General features: G+C 37.4%; 1 protein-coding gene across 12 annotated transcripts in view; it reads right to left on the bottom strand.

The window, feature by feature from the left end:
* Positions 1 to 7715: 7715 nt before the first annotated feature.
* NRG3 (neuregulin 3) overlaps positions 7716 to 21708 on the bottom strand; it is a 1096988-nt gene continuing 1082995 nt past the window's right edge. For 2 of the 12 annotated variants that reach the window (XM_074339699.1, XM_074339701.1), the window contains exons 7-10: positions 19793 to 19926; positions 15428 to 15601; positions 10120 to 10191; positions 7716 to 9871 (exon numbers count right to left, since the gene is read on the bottom strand). In XM_074339699.1, the coding sequence (XP_074195800.1) occupies positions 9364 to 9871; positions 10120 to 10191; positions 15428 to 15601; positions 19793 to 19926 (888 nt within the window). In that variant the 3' untranslated portion in view covers positions 7716 to 9363. The remainder of the gene's footprint in view (positions 9872 to 10119; positions 10192 to 15427; positions 15602 to 19792; positions 19927 to 21708) is intronic. The other 10 variants (XM_074339704.1, XM_074339705.1, XM_074339708.1 and 7 more) reach the window with 7 other exon arrangements.

Raw genomic sequence — 21708 nt, 5'->3', positions numbered from 1 at the left:
TATCTATCTATTCAATTAAAAATACTGGAAGGAAATATACTTAAATATTAATAGTGCTTATCTCCTGTTGGTGATTTTTATGTTTCTTAACATATTCTATGTGCAGACATGTTCCTAATTAGAAATTAAAATTACGCCTCACTAAGATGATGCATTTCTTATCAGACCTAAACCAATTACATTTAACTACAATATGCTATATAGCAAAGTAAATAAAAAACAAACAAGAAATTCAAGTGATGTTAAAACTGTAAATATTAGCCACTTCCAGAAATCAATTGAGTAATGGCTAAAACAAGTTTACAGAATGATCATACTGAAATGTAGAACTACGGAGACAGTAAAATTATCAGTGGTTGATGGGGGTAATGTGGGAAAGGATGAATAAGTGGAAAATACAGGATTTTTAGGGCAGTGAAAGTACTCCGTATGATACTATAGTGATGAAGACACATCATTACACATTTGCCAAACCCCATAGAATGTACAATAACAAGAGTGATCTATAATGTAAACTATGGATTTGGGGTTATCATGATGTGTCCATGTAGGTCCTTCAATTGTAACAAATGTCCCACTCTGGTGGAGAATGTTGATGGTGGGGGCGGCTGTGGATGTGTGGGGCCAGGGGGTATATGGGAAATCTCTGTACCTTTCCCTCAGTTTTGCTGTGAACATAAAACTGCTCTAAAAAACCAGCCTTAGTTAAAAAACGTCATACTCATTGACCCAGCCATACAATTTCTTGTAATGTGTAATCAAGAAATGATTTTTAAAATATAATATTATTCTTAACCATTGAAGTTCATAGATTTCTTTACTAACCTTATGATATAGACCTTTCACCCCACACCAAAAAAAGTATATACTATACTTTTAAAAGTATATACACAAGTATTACAATTTTGAGTGATTACAGACCCTTTGAAACTTGTTCGTGAATCTGCATTTTACTTCCAAAAGAAAGAGTAATGAGTATTATATTAATTCTGAAGTTATTCATGGTAGGAAATAAACTGAAGCAATTTGAATGCCAAATAATAACAATAAAATGGCCAAATAAGTCATAATATATGAACAACTGAAATTTATGTAGCCTTTAAATTAAATGTTTACAAAGACAATGTATTACCACAGTACAGTATGAAATACTGTTTTTTAAATTATAACACAATTTAGTAGGAAAACTACTTCCTAGTAGAAAAATATGAAATATGCACCTATGTGAAAAATGAGAAGACAATGTACAAAGATGCTACTTATTATGACCTTAGCATAGCTGAATTCATGGCTGATTATTTTTTTTATTTTTCACACTTTCTGTAACATTAATTTTAAAGTAAGAAAATGTAAAAAAGTGAAGCCAAAAGAAATTAGTAGCAAAATCTAACTATTTATTGTGCGAATGTTTATGGCATCAGGTGTGTCAGTCTCTTTGTTTTCATTGGACAAAAAGACTCACAGTAATGCTTATTCACTTTTTTTGGTTGGAATGGATGGAGCCTGCAGGAGAAGCTCTGTTTTGTTTGTTTTTTAAACAAAAGAATGCCCCCTTTTTCAAACTGTACTGTATACTTGTTTAGGTTCTTTAGACCCAAAGAAGACTACAACTCCTCATATCTGTGTTCCACATTTTAATTTTCAAAATGTTTGCCACAGCCTCCTTGGGTCAGAAACTTCTATGTTTCGCTTAAACTATGGGAGCATTCAATGAAGCTGTCAATGAGAAAATAAGATGGATGAATAATTTCTTTTTACAAATCTGTATTTTTTCCATCTTCCACACAAATTTTTATACACTTTGTGTCAAGTTAGAAAAAATGGCAAAAGTGGCCGTTTTAGTATATTTAAATGTTTGTGTTCAATATGCATAATTAATGCCCAATAGAAATTCTATAAAATAAAGTCATATTATGGAAAGAAGAGTCCAGTTTACAACAAAGAATTATGAAAAAGAAACCTTATTATGAAAACTCTTTGCCTAATATTTCTGTACATTGTTTTGGCCTTAGATTTGATTTGATTTTTAGTCATTTAGCATTTTACTTAAACTCATTAAAAATATTATTATTGGCTTGTTTTTCACTCATTGTTTAAAGGATGATTGCTTTATTTGTTGTTCTTTTTTTATATAAATAGTTGATTATTTCTTTCTCTCTTACAAAATGGAAAACACTGTTGTGAAAAACAGCAACAAGGTTGAAAAATCTTGTTAACAATATTAGGAAAATTAAAGGGCCCTGGGGTATGTCTGTATATGAGAAGATATTGGCTAAAGTCATGCACCTTATTATCACTTAGATTTAAAACATTCCTAGTTTATTCCTCCACTAGCACAACTCAAAAGAACAAAGCTATTTTCCTCTACAAAATCACATTGATTTCTCATTTAGTCGAAAATTCCCTGTTTAATATAACGGAAGTGAGATAAGAGGAACATGTAGTAAGACTCCAACCTAAGGGATTCTGAGTGTCCAGTTTCATCAAAGAATACTGGTCGGTGAACACACAATGCAACATATAGATGATGTACTATAGAAATATACACTGGAAACATATACAATTTTACTAACCAATGTCCCCACCAATAAAATAAATAAAGATAAAAAAAATAAAAATTTTTAATAAAGAGAGAAAGTACAACAGGGAAATGGTAGTCAAGTATTCCCACCACAGATGAAAATTTACATGACAAAGTCTAGATTATTATTAAAGTTATTATTAACAATCTTGAGTTTGTATTGTAAATTTTATTTTTAAAGTTATTATTAAATTTATATCTTAATTTTTAATAAGCAGCATATCTCCCCTGAAACAAAGTGCAGACATAATGGAACTCAGTCTAACCGGGGTGCCAAAGGGCATACGTTTAGTATTATTTCCCATACGCTTCATGTCCCATAAAGTAGTGGACATTATTTTGAAATGTTTTCTTGGAAGAAGATACAGGAGATACATATATATTCCTTGAAACAAAATTATTATCACAGACACAAAAAATTGTTTTCTAGTAAAGTTTTAAAAACTGACAACTAAAAATACTCTGCTGACTGTTTTGCATGAATTCTTCTGTGTGTGTGACATAAATTCTTTATTTAAAATATGGTCAAATGGATTAATAAAATATATTAATTATTAAGGACTAAGAATATATTTTTTTATTTAGATTTAATGTGTACAATTGCATACTTTGAAAAGCAAGAGAGAGCCAAGGCATTTTCCTTTAATTATCTTTAAATATACACAGTAGTCACTGGTAAATGTGTAGTGATTTGACGGTGAGTTTTATGTGTTCTTCCATTTATTTCAACTTAAACAAATGTGTCTATTCTCCACACTTTTATTAATAAGGACATGATTCAAAACCTGGCTGTATAGAACAAACTTTAAAAGATAATCACTATATCTTCTTGCTACATCCATTTCCTATGAAACATATCTGAATCCAAGGACTTCCATACAATGAGTTTGGAGACACTTAGGTGAGCCGTAAGGGAAAAAAAAATCTAAGAAGGAGTCAGCATTGAGTTTCAGCACACCATGTGTGCTATGCTGTGTCTGTGTGTAAGATTGTTTAAGCCCTTAATTTTAAATTGATTTCAGAGAGTATCAATGTAAAACGTAACAAGGCTGTAAGACGGCCTCTCCAGCCTTTTAAGTACATCAAAAACAAGTTTAGAAATGTGGATTTATTTTCCTATTCCGACTTTGTAAACAACTACATGGAATCCTTATAACGTTAAAAAACAACACAACTTAAAAGAGATTTACTGTTTTTAATTCAATAATTTTAACATCTTGTATGGTTTTATTGAATTCTAAGGATTTAGACTTTGGGATCTTGATGAAGATAAATTATATATGGAAGAATAGCGCCAGTCGGGATGCTACTGAAACAGCAGATAGATATTGATTTGTCAAAAACAGCAATTACAACCAAAATTAAGTAAGTAAACCCTATATTTTTTGGTCTAGTGTGTCCTGCAAAGACAGGATAATTTCCAACTATAATGTGAAGATGTCTCTAGAGAATTTATTCACTATTAATTGGAGAGTTTATGTTAATGAGTTTGAGATGCAAATAACTGAGAATATCAATAAATCTCCTGTGTGTCCCATGAGTGTGTCACTGCCTGGGTGAGAGGAGCACACCCTCAAGTTCTTGTGCTTTCTTTGCAGACTCCCTTGCTCTGGTTTTGGTAAAGGTTCACAGGATGCAGTTTCTTGGGGAAAAAAAAAAAAATCTGCGGCAAATTTTGACCCAAATATCTGGGGAAAGTTCTGATGCTTAAGCTTTGAAATTAGGCATTTTCTTGGCCATTTTTCAATTTGATTACTTGTCCTAGGTAAATTTACTTTAAATACAATCACAGAAGTGAGTCTATTTCTCCAAGGAAATTAAATGGAACCTTATAAATGTGAGTCTTATTCATAAATTCATACACAGATTCCAATAGTTTTTGAGTCTTACAGAGATAGACTTAGAGCCATTAACTTTCTAAAGAGTTGTGTCCAAATGATAGGATGACAAATGACCAGGTAACGTCTGAGTTAGAATGACTGGATAACAGGATATTCAATTGGGAAGGAAATCGAAGACGAACTAGATTCATTCTCCTTATTTGACAAATGGGGTCATGGAGATACTATTATGGATAGATGAGTTAGAAGCTTTCACAACGATGATTTTCAATATAAAGATTTTTCTAATTCATTTCCAAAAATAAGAGATTGTTTGCTATCACACAATTCTTTTATATGCAAGAATGCACGTGCAATCAATACAGGTATTTATGACAAAGAAGTTATCAAAGTACTAGAAGCCTAGTACTTCTAGTTCTCCTTACCTCTGCTTTTAACTTCACATCTTCACTGGGTATCCAACATTAACACGTAGTCACCCCCCAACACTCCACTTTCACTTCAACTCCTCACTAGTATTCAGTGGGCACGGGAAGTCAAAGGCACCTGTTTAGGGACCTTTGGGAGAAGTTGATTTAATTTGTAAAAAATATATTTGTGATCATTATGCACACTATAGGGACAACAGTCATATACACCCACAGTTTAATCTTCATTTCTAAGAGATAATCTAGCAGAGATTTTATTCCAGCTCCTGCATTTTCCAACCTGAGGATATTTCTGCTTACCTAAGAAAACTGAAAAATGCCTGTGTCACCTAAATGTTGCCAAGTTGGCTGATTGCTACATGATTTGATTTCATTGGCATTCCATGAGGCAATCACTTTCGTGTTTGCCAAATTAAGCAAAAATAAAGCTACCAAAATAATCAAACACCTAAATTTAATATACAACTATATTTTATATACATACATGATTATGAGTGTGTGTGTGTGTGTGTGTTTGTGTGTGTGTGTGTGTGTGTGTGTAATCACAGTAGGAAACAAACTATTATAAGAGAACAATGTGTACCTTTAGGAATGAATTTCTTGCTTTACCCTTACTCTATCTTAAAAGGGAAAGAAAGAATAAAAGAGAAAGAGATAAAGCTTATTTAAAGGCCTCATTGCCTGGGAAATGCTGGGAAGCATTTAAAATTGAGAACAGCCTAGAACCATTGTACTGTTTTTTCCTGGATGAAGACTGAATTTCTGAGGACGAAAGTACAAACACAGTATAGACATGCTATCATTGAAGACACTGCACTGAATCTATACAATTGAATAATAATTTTAAAAGTAGTTTTATATATAAAAAGTGTTTCCCAATACCAAAAGATCAAATAAAAATCCCACCCCTCCTGTTGTGCTGTGTGTACTACACACTCCCTTGGAAAATGTTTCACAGCACATGTCTCATGGCAATATTTTGTGGTTTATGGGGCTGGAAGTGAAGGAACCACCATCCCCCTCACTAAGAGCCATGGTTTCCTATAGCACCATACTGCAGGGTAGGTGTGAATTACTGCTGCAGGCCTCACGCACATTCTGCTGGCCACCTGGTTTTGACAGCCTTCATCATGGTCCCCAGTGGCCTCACTCCACTGGTAGCCGCCATTCAATCTGGAAGCCAGTGGGCATTCTGTTGGTCCTTCTATTCTCTTTTTGGCAGGTCTGATATGTTATTATGATCAAAACAGACTGATCTGTGAAGTTGTAAATGCAGCACTGCTCCTCCTCCAGAAGACTGTGCTGTTGCTACTTAGAAATGATGTAAATCATTAGAGATATGAGAAATTTACAAATATTTAGTCCTTCCCCCGTAGCAAGGTAGATATTGGACTAGAGTGTCAAACAGAGCACTTAATAATGAGCATGGGAAAATCACGAAGAAAATGTGATGTCAATTATCCAATATCATTTCTACTGTTTCTCATTAGCATGAAATCGGTCACATATTTTGAACAACACCGTTCCACAGTCACTAGCAAATTAGAATAACATATGCTTTCTAAAAAAAAAGTCTCATCAGAAAATGATTCCCAGGAAAAATAATGCGTGACATTCATTTTCCAGGAAATAACAAATATGCAATTTACTTAATCATAAATCTCTATATACCTGTTTACATAATAAAGGCAAGGAAAATGAAGCAGAATCAAAGATGTCTTGTAGAAATAAGCATTTCTCTGTATGCACGTGAGCTTGAAGGACAGGTATCGAGGGTTCCAGGTATTTCCCATGTTAGATCAATTTTGAACGTCTTGATGCCCTCAGCATTTGTCTGCTGGTGCCCCAAAATATGCATTTTGAACTGGAACCTTTTTCAGAGGAGAGCTTCATATGCCAAAAGGAGACAAAGGACCACTGAAAGTAACCACTAGTATTTCTTTATGGAGGATTTTGTCTTGACTATCAGCTAGAAAGTAACTCTCTATAAACTTCACATCAGACTGCCAGTGGGTGTGCCTGATGTCATGTCCTTCAGAATGCACAGGGTGTTTATAATCACATCATATATGGTTCTACTTCAAAAAAATACAGGGTTGGATCAGGACTTAATTTTTACTGACAATCTTCAATCTTTTCAGAGTAAATGATATACTAAAATAACTGCAGCGAATCACAGAGTGTATAACCTCCTAATTAGGTAAATTCTGTATGGATCCTTTCGATAAGCAACAAGTAACATTTTAGTGGAAACCCCATGAACAAGGTTGACATCAGCAAACTTGTGAGGCCTTCCAGTTAGTGTTTGATAACTGTGATAAATTTCAACACAATCACATAGTTCACATACAACTTATGGGGTTTTTATGCACTTGTTAATTAAGGCCATCATTCTAATATTTTCCCAAAGATATAATATTTTTAAATGAGAATGTAGTTGAAGAAGAAATTAAAAATCTATAATCATCTCTTAAGAGGCTAACGACATTACCTCTATGTTCAAAACAACGGAACTACAAGGGGACAACTCATGAATGCCACAAACCTTTTGTTGAATATAAAATACATTTCTATCAAAATGTTTTCAACATTTGAGACCTTGAATTTTCATTAAACAATGTTGAAAAGAACACTGTGTTCTTTTTCCCCCCCCTGTATAGAATCATGTCTATTATTAAAGCATGTTCTCAAAGAGCAATTTGCAATGTATGTTCAACAGAAACAACTTAACCTCAAATAAGCATTATATATATTCCGTGTTTGATTCAGAAATAGTTACAGTCCCTTTCAATAGAATGTGAATCTTCCACAAGGAAAATTTAACCAAAGTTTCCCCAAACTGCAGTAAAAGAAATCTTTTGCATACTTTCAAATACTGTGCCTTTTTATTTAAAACAGTGTAAACATAACAACACCACCAATAATTGGAAAACGACTGGTTATGTGAACACTAATTTCTTTGAATGTCCCCAGGAAATTAAGGGTAAATAAAACAGACAAATCTTCAGGAGAAGTTTCAGTTCACCTCAGGAGTGGTAAAAATATTGCTTTATTCCAAATGAACATACAACACAATTTACTGTTCTTTTGGGGGCTTCCTGTGAACTGAATAGTCTGGGCTTTGTGATTTCAACAATTTATTCTTTCCATATCAACCACAGAAGCCAATGTCTTGGTCCACGCGTTGTAGACTTGCTACAAAATAAATGGTAATGAGGATGATGAAAAAGCAAAGGGTAACTGTCAAATTGGTCATTGGCTTATGTAAATAATTTAAGTACGCGTGATTCAAACTAAACACACATCCTCAATTCACCTGTGATACAGATATCATCAATGAGTCTATAGTTTTTCTCAGAAGTATTCACATCAGAAAATGGTTTAGACATTGTCAAAAGTGTTATAGGACCCCATCATGCAAGTGACCTTGATTTGAGAACTTACTAACTGAACTTTATAGTTAATGGAAAAATTTAAAGTGAATGGATCTAAAAGGGAAATTTTTTTTCTGAATATTAGATTCCCTGATGTTTCAGAACAAATTTTAGCAAGCTTAATACGCACACACATGCACACACATACTCACAATAAACACATGTGCATACAGCATACGAGTACTCAAATGCTCGAGGGAGCGAGCTCACACACTCACTCACACACACACACACACACACATGCTCTCACATGCACGTACACACACACACATGCTCTCACATGCACATACACACACACATACACATACACACACACACACACATACACACACACACACACACCGAGAAATGCTCCTTTGGAGCCCCTAAACATTCTCAAAGAAAAACATTTCTATCAGCATGATTTTAGTGACACGACATTGTGATTTTTTTTTTGTCTCTTTTTCTATAAGAATTTCATATCTCCCTCTGAGATTCTGCACCTTCAAATCTCAGAGGAAGATGGCAAGGAAGAGTAGTTAAGATACCCCCCGACGACTCCCTCTCTCTTCTGTCTTCCTTCTCCTTCCAGAGTCTTTGTGCCATTCTTCAAAAATTAAATAGAAAACACTACGTTTGTCGACATGACATAACCTGTGATGAGGCTGTCAAGTGAAGAGAAATTTAGGGGTTGGGACTGTCAAGCCAAACGTCGAGCACTGCCTGCTCACTGGCATGTCCAGCCACAGGCGCAGCAGCTCGTCTCCTCGAAACCTGGAAAGGCCAGTGCTTTTTGATGAGGGGCTGAGGGTCTGCATAGCCCGTATCTACTAAGAGCCAAAGAGGACAGAGTTGGGACGAACTGAAATTGTATTCAGAATTCTCCCCAAAAGCTTTAGTTGTAAGCTTTATCCCTCCTGAAACGTTTCTTTCCCTTTAAAAAAATATTTTGTTAAAAAACACTATGATATGAGGGCGATAGACTATTTGGTTTCTTCTAAGTAGATGCTCTTAAATTAATGCATATAAATAATTTGTATTTAATTTCCTCTCTTTCCTGTTGAGCAAAGCATAGAACACACGGATTCCTACATCTCAAGTCACTTGGTCAATGCAGAGTCTCTTTGTATTTCATTTCTTAAGACAAATTGTGCCTCTCGTTCTGATTTGGCTGTGGGACTCAGGGGGAGAAAGGCTGTGTTTTCACTTGCGCTGTCCTCCGTTTCTACGCTGGCCAGTTCGTAGTCTTCTGACCGCCTGGCATCAGTCAGAATGCGAATCTGCTCCTGGACAGTTTCTAGCAGGATTTTCACTTCTTGTTGTTCTGCTATAAGACAATTGCTGACTGGAATACTCACATTGACAGTGTCAGCAGAGTAGGAGTTTTTGCACCATTTGATGCTCTTGACTTCAGAAATCCCTGGCATTTGCATGCAGGTTTCCTCTAGACCCACTGAAGGGATGATGGGCACAGAGCTGGCCCTTGGGGATGAATACCCCATCAGGTCCTTTTGATCCAAGCTATTAAAATAGGAGTTTGTCTCTCTTGAAGGCAGTTGCATATTTATTGATGCATTTTGTTGGGTTTTTAAACCATTAGACGGATACCTGGAAAAGAAACAAAATGTTACATATTCTTCTTTCTGCCAGTGCTTCTGTAGGGCACTCACTTTCCAGTCAACAAAGTACTTTCCACATGCACCATCTCACTGAATTCTCACAGCAACCCCATCAGACGGATAATATGCTCCCAGTTAAACAGAGAAGTAAACTGAAGCTTGGATAGGTGAAGTGACTTGCCCAAGGTCACACAGAAAATAAGTGACAGACTGAGACTCAAACCCAGATCTTCTTACTTTAAGTCCAGGGATCTTTCAACACACCACAGCTGTATAGGCAGGTGGGATATAGTCTTCCTGACCTCTACCCTAGAATACAAAGTAAATGGGGATTGAGCAGGTAAGTGTGGCCTTTCCATAGTGACAAACAGGAAACCTATAATGGTATTACTCCACTCCATCAATCTCACCACCCTCTTAGCCCTGGTTTAGTCCAGCAGATTCATGTGGCCACCCTAATTGGAGGAATCAGGAAGCCCGACATTAAACATCAAGGTACTACAGTCCTGAGTTTTTCTGCTTCACACTGACTTTAGGGGAACCGATCCAAGTTCTATTGGAACTCTGTTCTGTAGGGATTGCCTCACTACAAATTGCCGAGTCGAGAAATGGGAACAGGAGGCATACAATTCTGTCTACCCAGAGATGAACATGTGGCAAGTTCTATGGGGCCTCTGCCAATCTAACAATTTGTTCATATGGTTTCTGGAGCCATTGGTGCATGGCAATGGCTTGTCAGAAATGCCAACGTGCCATTCCAAGTCATTGGAATATGCCAGGATCCGGCTAGCCCCTTTCTTGCCTGTTCAGAGCTAGTGAATTTCTCAGTGCCTCTGAACTTTCTAGTGCCAGAAATTGACACAGGTGTATTGTAGATTCATAGAAATGTGGTTTGGAGACTTGAACAATAGTCTTTATTCTGTTTCTCAGTTATTTGTCCTTAATTTAAACATTAAATTAACTATTACAATTTAAACATAATCTAAATATGTCCACCCTCCATATAATAAATCTCATTCCCCCAGTCTTACATAGTAGTGTAAATAAAAGTCTTTATACACAGAAAGAATAATTGCAATGAAATATGTAGCATATGAAATAGAGGTGTATTATTGTAAGGACATAATGTGAGCAATTCAGAGGAACAAATTTAGGTGTTGTTGTAGTCCCATCCTCTCTTACTGTGCCTAGTTCAGAGTTGGCAACCAATAAATCTTGATGGAATGGATGCATGAATACATAAACAGATCTTAAAGGTAAACACTTCCTTTATATCCCAGTTAGTGTCCATTTCAAACACAATAACAAGAGTTAACTTTGCATAGTGGTTTTACAAAGCATTTTCACCTTTAATTACCTCATTGAATTAAAAAAAAAGAAAACTGTGTGGTTTATTTATCATTATTACCATGTAATGGATTAATAAATTGGACCAAGGGATATTCAAGTATTTTGCCCCAAATTACCTTTAGTAAGGAGCAGAGGAAGAAGTGAAACCCAAGTTGTCTTATTTTACTTATCACTATCAAAGCCAGAAATGAGTGGGCATCCAAGGTGTAGCAGAATACCTCTTAAAGGATGTATAATCGTTACTTGTGCAAACTGTATTGCCAAGCACAAGGAAACTCCCCAGGGGATCATCCTCTTTTCTCTTTAGTGTTACATGATTGAAAAATCTAAGGGTTTTGATCAATGAATCAATTTCAACAAGATGAAAGGAAACACATTCCAGGCTTTTGTGTTCTGTCCTTAGCACCATCCTGTTACCGCTATTAATATGTATAATGATACAGAACGTCTGCTATCAGATTAATCAACAGCACAGAGCCAAAAAGTATAACTAGATAAGATTGTATTTCATGTAGATATCATCAGAGTATATCAGTGGGTAGAATCTAATAAGTTGAAATGTGATGGTGATAGATGCAGATTCTTATACCTGGATCTAAGCATTATTTGTAAAATGTTGAATAAAGGTGTAAAAATATCTTAGAGGATTCTGTCAACTGTAGCTTCAGTAAACCAACCATGTGGCATGACTACGTGATCAGAGGCAATTCAAACCAAACGTGAAGCAGTCTTCTAATGTGCCTAAGTGCTGCATTAAGGGCTTAGCTAAGAAAGAAGAACTGCAGCTGACATATGCATCACCTCACAAGCCAGGTATGGGACACAACGCTGGCAATCACTGAAATCTAAATGTGATCATAACGTGAAGCTGCACTTTAAACAATTAGAGCTCTCCAAAATGTGATTCTGTTTTGGATCGGATATGACTTCAAGTCCCAACGACATGCTTAGACAAAATGGCAGCCTCACTTTAATCTCCTCATCAATTGAAACAATCACGTAGTACTACGGACCTCGGGGGATTGCTCTGAGGACTAACTGAGGTAACGCCTCTGCTCTATTCACCCAGAGGCACACAGTCTGGTGGTCCTCCCTTCCTTCCTAGAGTTGCTGTCTGCATCCGAGCACTGGTATTTGAGTCGAAGTTGAACACTAGTCTCCAGAAGCTTCCGTGAGAGCTAAATTTCTACCTGTGATTCTGAATTGGAAGACACTCAGAATTCTGCACCCTCTGAGAGTCAGTGACACTGTCACCAGTTTGATCACTGAGCTTGTCATTCATCGACTGTAAAATACCAGTTTGGACTGCCCTTTCTCTGATCCCACAACAAAGAAATCATAAGTGCATTTCCGCTGTAATTCCGTAGGTCAAAACAGTCTTTTAAAGATGAGAGATTCCAACAGTTAGTGATTTGGTTTTATTCCCAGTAATTCAGGGGTCAGGCCAAGGAATTTGTGTTTCCCCAGGGGACTCCAAGACTCAGTTCCTAGCGCATAAGGCACTAGAATGAACTGACTGAATCGGAGGAATTCACTTTTTCCTCTGAAGCCGTACAACTAGAGTTTCCAGTTACACATCGTCATTCAGGGATGTGATTTTCTTCACATGCATTTTCTGGCTTAGTGGTTTATTTAGTCAGAAAGGCCAGTACTTGGTCTCAGTTCTTTTACACGGTAAAACCCACCTTGGGCTCGCCACTGAAGCTCTGCTATCCTTAGTGGGTTCATCTCTAAAAGTTTCTGAAGCATCATGAAGTACGTAAAGTTGCTAGTTGAGTGAGGTAGATAATCAGTATGTTTTGTATGGCTTCTACTTTAAGGTGGTAATCTAACTTTTTGTGTGTCATTCAAACTTTTGTGATTCCGTTTCTTTCTGTCTAACATATGAATAGATTAGCTTGATTTGCCTGACATAACCCAGTTCAAAGTTCTGTGAGCCACTGCCATGGTGGTCACGGCTCCACCGATCGGGAGAAAGGTTCCTGAATCATCTCTTGTCCACCTCACCCTTCCTCAGGCTTTGCTAAGGTAGGTGCTGGGTTCAAATTCAGCTGAATTCAGTGACAAGGACAGAAGTCACACACGAAGCCTGACTAGCAGACATAGCCCACATACTTGATAAACAAGCAGCAGATGGCTCCTGGCTCTAGTAAATTCATTCACTCCCCCTCCAGGCCAGGCCCAGATTTGAAGAGGGCCTTTAGCTGTAAAATTCTATTACCAATCCTATTTCCAGTCCGGAGAGATGGTCGGTCCCCCAGGAGTGGAACAGAGCTGTTTTCAAGAACTGAGAATGAGATTGCTCCCTGAGATTCACCGTGCTGAGCACACAGTGACTTACACTTGGAGTCACCATTGATCAACCCTCGGTGCATATCACACACAGGAAAATACACATGGCCAGCCAGCTGGAGAGAATATTCCAATCCCAGTGATGACGGAGTCAAAGCCAAAGCACCACTATGCAGACAGTAAGTGTAAGTCTCCCAGGAGGTCAAAGACGAAGCAGCGCCTGAACATGGAACGGGAATCTGAGCCCCTAAAGCTTCCTGTACGTGTGTGCCCAGCACAGACTCAGAGCATCCTCACACCTGGGACGTACGCGATGGTAGCCATCCCAGTGCCCAACAGAAAGGAAAACAGCATGGGTGGGTTCTCCCTCCGCTCACAAAATATACTATTCCCATGTAACAGGCATCATCAGTGATTTAACAAAAAAAGTAATTATGAAACATGATTAATTGTAATTATCGATTACTAACTATAAGCCCCTTTTTCAGATATAAGGCAAATAAAATGCCAACTGCTTCTTGACTTGCATTATACATTTTGGACAACGTGGCTGTTACGCCGCATTTGCAACTATCACCCCAGCTCTGTACCAAATACATTTTACAGTTCATTTGGAACTGCTTCGAAATTATAAAACCCAGCCATAGGCTATTGTTTTTCCTATCTTCTAGTCTTCCTAAAGAAATCTGTTGCTGAGCTTTTTCAGACAGGGCACTACTGCATATGCATGTGTATATACCATATTGCCAAGAAGAAAAGAAAAAGTAAGGCTCCTACCTGCTCTGGCCTTCAGCTTGACTCAGTGTGGAAAAATCACCCAGGCCAAAACAGCATAGAAACCCGGTCTGACTCATCCAGGGAGACACAAACTAGATGTAATAAGAACCTGGCTTGTGTGAAGGAACCGATTCCTGAAATTTCTGGAGCAAACCCTGATTGCATTGCTTTTAAAATCAGTGATGATTCTATAACAGTTCCTGTGACAATAAATACCAGTACTACTTCTCTGCTTACTATGTGACAGGTACAAACTCTTTATACATGTGATTAAAAACAAAAATGCTGCCCAATAACTTTCAGAAAGGCTGGTATTATTTTGTTCAATTTACAGATAAGAAAACTAAAGCTCAGATGACAAAACTTTCTCAAATTCACATAAGTAGTAGGGGAAAGATGAGATTTGAACTTCAGTCAGTTTAAATAAGAGCTGCCATGTTTGGTTGAACAGTCAACTAGGTGAATGGTGACTAAGATTCATCCTACACTCCACTCACCATGTCATGAGTCCTATGAGGGTCTGTGTCCACTCAGAGGAAGGGATACATTTTGCTCTGCAAGGATGAGCAGTAGACATCATATCCAAAGCCCATCCTTCCACTCTTGCACCATGAATGAAACTAGAGATCTGAGTTCAACAAGTTGTATTTTGACAGTATGCTGCCAACATTAACTGGGACCTGCTAAGAATGCTCGACAGAAGCTGGTACTGCATGAGTATGTATGTTACAGCTCACTGTTTAGGGTATGGTCCACAACACTGATCAGAGAACTAAGTATTTTTTTAAAACCCAAGGATGAAAGAACACTTTAGTCCCCTAAGAAATCTCTACTGTATTTGGTCAATGACAAATTCCAGGTTGTTTTAGCAACTATGTAATAATATAGTGCCTAGATACTTACATACACTTAATTCCTTCTTAGTGTTATTTTCCATCTAATACTTCCCTGATACCTATTTCCATCGTACCTATTCCTTTAAGTTAGTTTACCTTTGTGGAACAAAGATATAAGTAGCCAATGAATGATGAAATCAGTGAATAAAACCCCAAGGAGCATAACTCAACTTAAAAACACGGCATTAATATCCCCTCCCCCCTTAACTTCCATTGCTTTTAAGACCTACCCTTGGCAAGGTATCGTATCCTGGTCTGGGATCCTTGATTCCTCAAGTTGCTGATATGCTGGTCCCACAAGTCCGCCCAGCCGACTCCTGGGCGAAGGTGGTGTCCTTCTGAAGGCATTCCTATGTAGCATACCACTCCTTTGTCCTGGGCTGCAGCAAGAGGAGAGGCTCCTGCTGGGGTGAAAGAAAACCCGGCAAACAAATTGATCACAGCAATAACCTCACAGGTAGCTGCTCAGACATTTCAAATACTGCATTTACACCCCACGTCCTCAAACTTCCAGGTCCGGCTCCGTCTGTGACTGCAGTCTGTCAGCTAGAAGGGGATCAAAAGTTGCCATATCCATTTTCCCCTTGGAGAGACTGAGACAAAGAGAAGGTCCTGTGTTTCTGGCTCCCATGTTGGAGAACCAGGGACTAAAATACTCATCATTGCAGCTTTCCAGCCAAAATAAGAGGTAGGCTTAAGGAATTCTCAAGCTCCTGATTCCCATTCGCCCTCATTATCCAAGCTGTAGTAGCTGTTTCTCTAATAAAGATAAAAATGGTGCTGTTATTAGACATGAACTAAACACAGGAAACTCTGACAGCAGTTATGGGGACAATTTCACTTGTGTTAGTGGTAGAACAAACAAAACCTTACTTTAACTGGCATTCTCTCCTTAACATATGTGCTAAATTCTCAGTTCACTCCCTCGAATTTTCATCAGTCTTGAGAAGCTAAATTATTTTTATTTTGAGTTTGCTTTTTTACTAAACATCTGATTATATAATCTCATTTTGACTCATACATCCAAATACCCAAGTAACCATGTTTTTAGATGCCATCAAAAGGCAAAAGATATAAAAAATATCCACTCCCATCTCCACCTCATTGAATTTACCCTACTCCCACAGGAAGTAGTGAGGGGTACTTTGTTCCTGTGTATAAATTCCATGAAATGTCAATTTACGTGGTCAAACTACATAAAACCATATGGAGAAAGATGAAAACTGTTTTCAAAATTTCAGTAAACCTATCAAGTTCTAAAGGGACCAGTTCCCCAGATGAATTTTACCCACATCACTTTATTATCTGGAGCTCTGTAACTTTTCCCCCACCAATGTTACTGTTATTTCTACTTTATAAATATGAAACAAAACTTCTCAAATATTATTTAAGGTTGGAGATAGAGAAGCTGACAGCTGAATACTAGGAGCCACTTCTCTGGTTTTGCCAAGGAGACTGATCAAACTTCATATTCCTTAAGCCAACACTGACTTCCTGGTTTGTGCAAACACCAGATCATAACTGGCATTGTTATTACAACTTTATTGTTTATCATGCTATTTCTTGTATGTTGAGTCCCAAAATGACTAACAACAAGGGACTTCTAGTAAGATCATGAAGCCAACAAGTTTAAGGAGATCTACATAGCTTATTTGTTTCCCTCCCTTCCAGCTTCTGTCTATACCATCCTGTGGCAATTATGGAGTCCATGCGGTGCTCAGGCCTGGGTGCTAGAATTAGCTGAATCTCGGTGTGCATCTCAGGTCTATACGTTATAGCAACATGATATTGGGGGAACTACTTGTACCAGTCGGAGTCCTGAAGGAAAATAGATAGCATTCTAAACTGGGTCATTTGGGGAACTATTGCTATTTACAAAGGTGTGTTCAGTGTTAGAGAAAAACAAAGCAATACAGGATACTATTGTATGTCAGGGCTAGTATCAATGGGAAGCTGTTACTATCCCTATAACTGAAGGGAAAGAGGAGGGGGCGGTTATCAGAATAGAGAGAGAAAGGGGTGGTAAGGAGAGGACCATCTGGAGGCACTTTGGCCCCAGGAAGAGGGACACAACTGTGGCAGCCACACAGGGAGGGAGGGGGCAGAAGTGCTAGAACCTCTCTTTCCCCTCCCCTCCATCTCTTGCAGGCACCTCACATTGAACCAACAGAAGCTAGAAGACAAGGGAGCAGCTGCCCGCCTACTGCATAGGGTAAGGCAGAGAAAGGTAAAAACTAGATGTGGGTGGAGGAGGTGCAAACAAAAGGCATTGGCATGTTGCTTGAGTGTTTTTATAGGATTGCTTGGGAGTTAAAAGAGATAAAGTATGCATAGTGTGTAGCACAGAGTCTGGCACATAGTAGGTGCTCAACACAATTCAGTCTCCCGACTGCTCTGCCACATATGACAATTCAAATGCTCCCACTAATCATAAAAACCCTGGGCTTATTTCACTGTAAAAAACTTACATATGTGCTGTCTACATATGTGCTAAACATGGCCAAAGTATAATGCAATCAGTAGGACATGAAACAATAGACTTCTTTAAAAAGAAAGAGTTTTTTTGGCAGGGAAGGGGGGACTAAAAATGAGAAATAATGGCTTTGAATTAATAGTTTTGTTTCAGAAAGGAGTTATCCAAATGAGTCGTATTTGCAGTGCACAGAGAGAAACTAATTTTTCATAGCTAGCCAAACTGTCAAAACAGCGAAGTCTCCCAGTATGAACTAGTGACCCGTCTTACAAAGCAGTTCTCCACCTATTGATCAATCAGTTCTTCCAGCCTTCTAACCCCGTAGCATTCAGGAAGTTATGGAGCAGTTTGCAGGCTATATAATTCAGTGACCAGGTTATCAATCATGAAAACATTGAAGTCTACGGCATGTTTTACAAAACAAAAGCTATGATATATTAAACTGTAATTTACAAAGCTTGAGAAGGCCTTTATAAATCAACCCTTGCCTATCTATCAAGACACAGTGTATGCCAACAAGTGCTGCAATGTCATTGAACCAAACAAAAAGGAAGGTCTCTTAAAGATGTCCTTGTTCCCTAGAAACCCTGGTAGAAGACAGGAGCGGGTGTATCAACAGATGAGGGTATTTGCAGCTCAAATACATTAGAAGCTGTAATTCCTTTTTATCTGAACTTTAAAACATTTAGGGCATAATATAGTGCTAGAATAATATTATACTGAATGATTTTACTTGACTGGATGGAATACTACTTTAACGTGTTATAATCAGCAGGGAAAAATTCTGTTTTGGAGAAAATATCCATCTTCTAAAAGGCTGGTAATTATGGACCTATTTCCCTAATTAAAGAACTTCTATTAGCTCCAGTGAACTGAAATGATTTTTTCACAGGGAAAAATCTGCAAATGCCTCAATTGATATAAACCAAAAAACTTGTAGTTAATAACTAAAACAATCATCCAATAGACAAACATATTTCAATCCTGAGTTGAAAATATTTAAACCATTTTTTAAAAAAATAGCAAACCTTAGTATCTCAGTCTCTACTCATGTAGAATAAGAATAAAAATCACCATCAAGCACTGAGGCTTAGTATTGAGAGTGACAGAAAACCTTATAGTAAATGTGTCAGCATCAATAAAATCCTTTTTTTTTTTTTTTTTTTTTTTGACTCATTGAAAGGCAAGGGACAAGGTAGTTCCTTCTATAATGCACACTTCTGTTGTGGTGGTTTTCAAAACACTGCCTAGATATGTGAAAACCAATATTTATCTTTCATTGCCAGGCACAACTGTTATTTTTTACGTTTTCTGTTTTGTTCCATTTAAAAAAAATTTTTATCTCTTCATATTGTTTTTAAATTTTAAAGTACTGTGGCTATCACCAAGAAAATGAAGCTTAAGTCTTGGGACAATTGCTGCAAATATTGAGGATATACATTTAAATGACATAAACATAATGTCTGTGCCAGCATTCATCCCAAACACGGCACTTGTTTTAGAACAAAGACTTTCAATTTTTGGGAGTTCCAGATTCCTTGTGGATGAAACACCGCATGTGACTAGAAGATGATGATGAAGTTTTTCAGCCTCAGAATATCGTGAAATTTAACAGATAACTTTATTTTTGGCTTTCTCGTCCAAAGAGCCAATTGCTATGGTCAGCTTGTACTAATGACAGACCTTACAGACCCAAGGAGAAGACTCTCCAGGATTCTTCCCCATGGACAGTTTTCTTTGTGTGAGACCATGTGGGAAGACCCAGAGCGTGTCACATCAGCTGCCTAGGGAAGAATTAGTCATTAAATTTGCAGACAGGGGTAAGGCAGGCTAGGAAAAATCATGTTTTTAATAGTTTTTCAGAATGCAATTGTTTCCTTCACTGGTCTGTGTCTGCAGCTTTGATGGGTATTGTTAATAGTTCCTTTAGGCTTCTCAGAGGGGCACTGCAGCCTGCTGGTATCTTTGTTTACTGGCTGTGAGCAGCTTGAACATCCACTCTATGAAGAACTACAGGAGAAGCAAAACAATCACCTCTTCTGAATGCTGTTGCCATTCTTGGCAGGTGTTGTCCAGAGTCATCCATGGTGTGAATATGCCCCTTCCCACCATGATAAGCTACCTGTACCTGTGGTGTTTGACAGATTGGCTTCCTCTGTCGGGAGAAGGGACCTCTGGGAATGACTGGGGGCCAGCAAAGCTTGACTCCATCATTTTCTCCAGTGCAGTCACAGGATGCCTTTCCGCCTTTGAATACTGTGGGAAATCACATGTACAAAGTTGAGCTGGAGGGTAAGTTGTGTGAGGCGGGCCTATAACATTACAGGTAGGTACTGAAAAGTTATGGGATTTTCCAGTAACTTTCCACTGGGCACCTGATCAGGAGAATGATAGAAACATCATTTGCATCCCATTTCTTACACATTATGTTCTTTCTCCTCGCCTCGCCCCAAACTCTCTGTGATTAGATAAGGTTCCCTTAAGAGGGTTCTTTCCTTTAGTACCCTGAATCTGTCTTCTCATTTCTTTCCATGGCATGCTGTGCCTGACAACCCAAAAAACACACGTATGTTTTATTCAATGTACTTTTTATATAAAAAAAATTAGTAGCTGACTACTAATAATAGGGACTTAATAAATGCTGATTGGGTGAAACTCAGGACATTCTCACAATTATGGAGGATAGTGATTCAGCATATCTGTCCACCACTCTCCACTGTTTGCCTCTTTCAGTCTGTTACCAGGTACTTACCATGTCTAAAAGAAGAAACTTGTGAGCATTTCACTATTTAGAGTTATTAACCCTTGGTTTCACCTGCGACTATGATATCTAAGAGGACCCTAAAAACAACCTACAGAGATGACACATTAATAAAACTTTGCTTCAAGGGAAATACCACATGGCATCTTAACCAGGCAGCAAGTTGCCAAGTTGAACACTCTCTGGATACTTGGCACGAGAACAGGTGGTAAGGGGCAGCAGGTTTCTCTTTTAGAAGCTCTAGATGAAAACTATCCTGAGAAATGACATTTGTAGCATGCTAACCAAGTTACAGAGATTTTGAAATTTGGATATTCATATTCAGTATAGGAACAAGAATTTCATGAAAAATGAAGACATACGCAATATGCATATGAGAAAGTTTACAACTGCACTCATTGTAAAGGGATGAAAATCAGAATACAGAAAAATAAATTTCAAGAATATCTAGTAAAGGCAAAGTTTTGAGAAAAGTAGAGTTGGTGCAAATTTGTTGGGGTACAAATTAGCAATATGTTCCAAATGTTAAATATACTCTCTTTGATTCAGAATACTACTTTTAGGAATTTCCATCATTAATATAACTGTAAAAGTTCAAAATGATATAATTGTCAGAGTATGTCAGTAGTATAATTTTTAATAACAAAGCAGAAAATAAACACAAAAGGAGAACAACTGGAGACAAAAGAAATGTCTACAAATGAATAACATCAATGTACAAAAATATACATAATATGAATCCATTTGTGTACTAAGGAAAATGTAATCAACAGAAATATGTATATTGCAAGTGTATGTATGTGTGTACATGCATATATTTAGCTTTGTGAATACATATATAGATTTTGTATGTACATACTAAGGTCTGACAATTAAGATTGCAAACTTTCCACCATGCGCTTACATGGTGGAAAGTTGGCGAACTTAATATTTTTGTGTGTGGGTTTGTATGTATGTGTGTGTCTGTGTGTTTCCCACATAATCACACAGAATTCAGATTGAAAAAAAAAAAAGTAAACTATTAACTAGGTGTTATCCTTGAGGAAAAGTATATCAGTGGGTGTGGATTATGGAGACTTGGGGAAAATATCAAGTTTATGTAACCTTACGTTCAAAATCTAACTAAATGTTTTCTTTTTAAGTACTTCCAAAATAAACCACATCGTGGCAGTAATGACCATGTCCGAATCAGTCAGAATCTGAATTCTACAAAATGGATTTACAGAAGATGATCAGACTTCTTGCAAAGTGGAGTAAATTGATACAGAACAAAAAGA

This window comes from Rhinolophus sinicus, linkage group LG07, assembly GCF_036562045.2.
Source record: "Rhinolophus sinicus isolate RSC01 linkage group LG07, ASM3656204v1, whole genome shotgun sequence".
Taxonomy (NCBI): Eukaryota; Metazoa; Chordata; class Mammalia; order Chiroptera; family Rhinolophidae; genus Rhinolophus; species Rhinolophus sinicus.
Note: the sequence above shows the minus strand (reverse complement) of the source record. Positions and strands in the feature narration are given on the sequence as shown.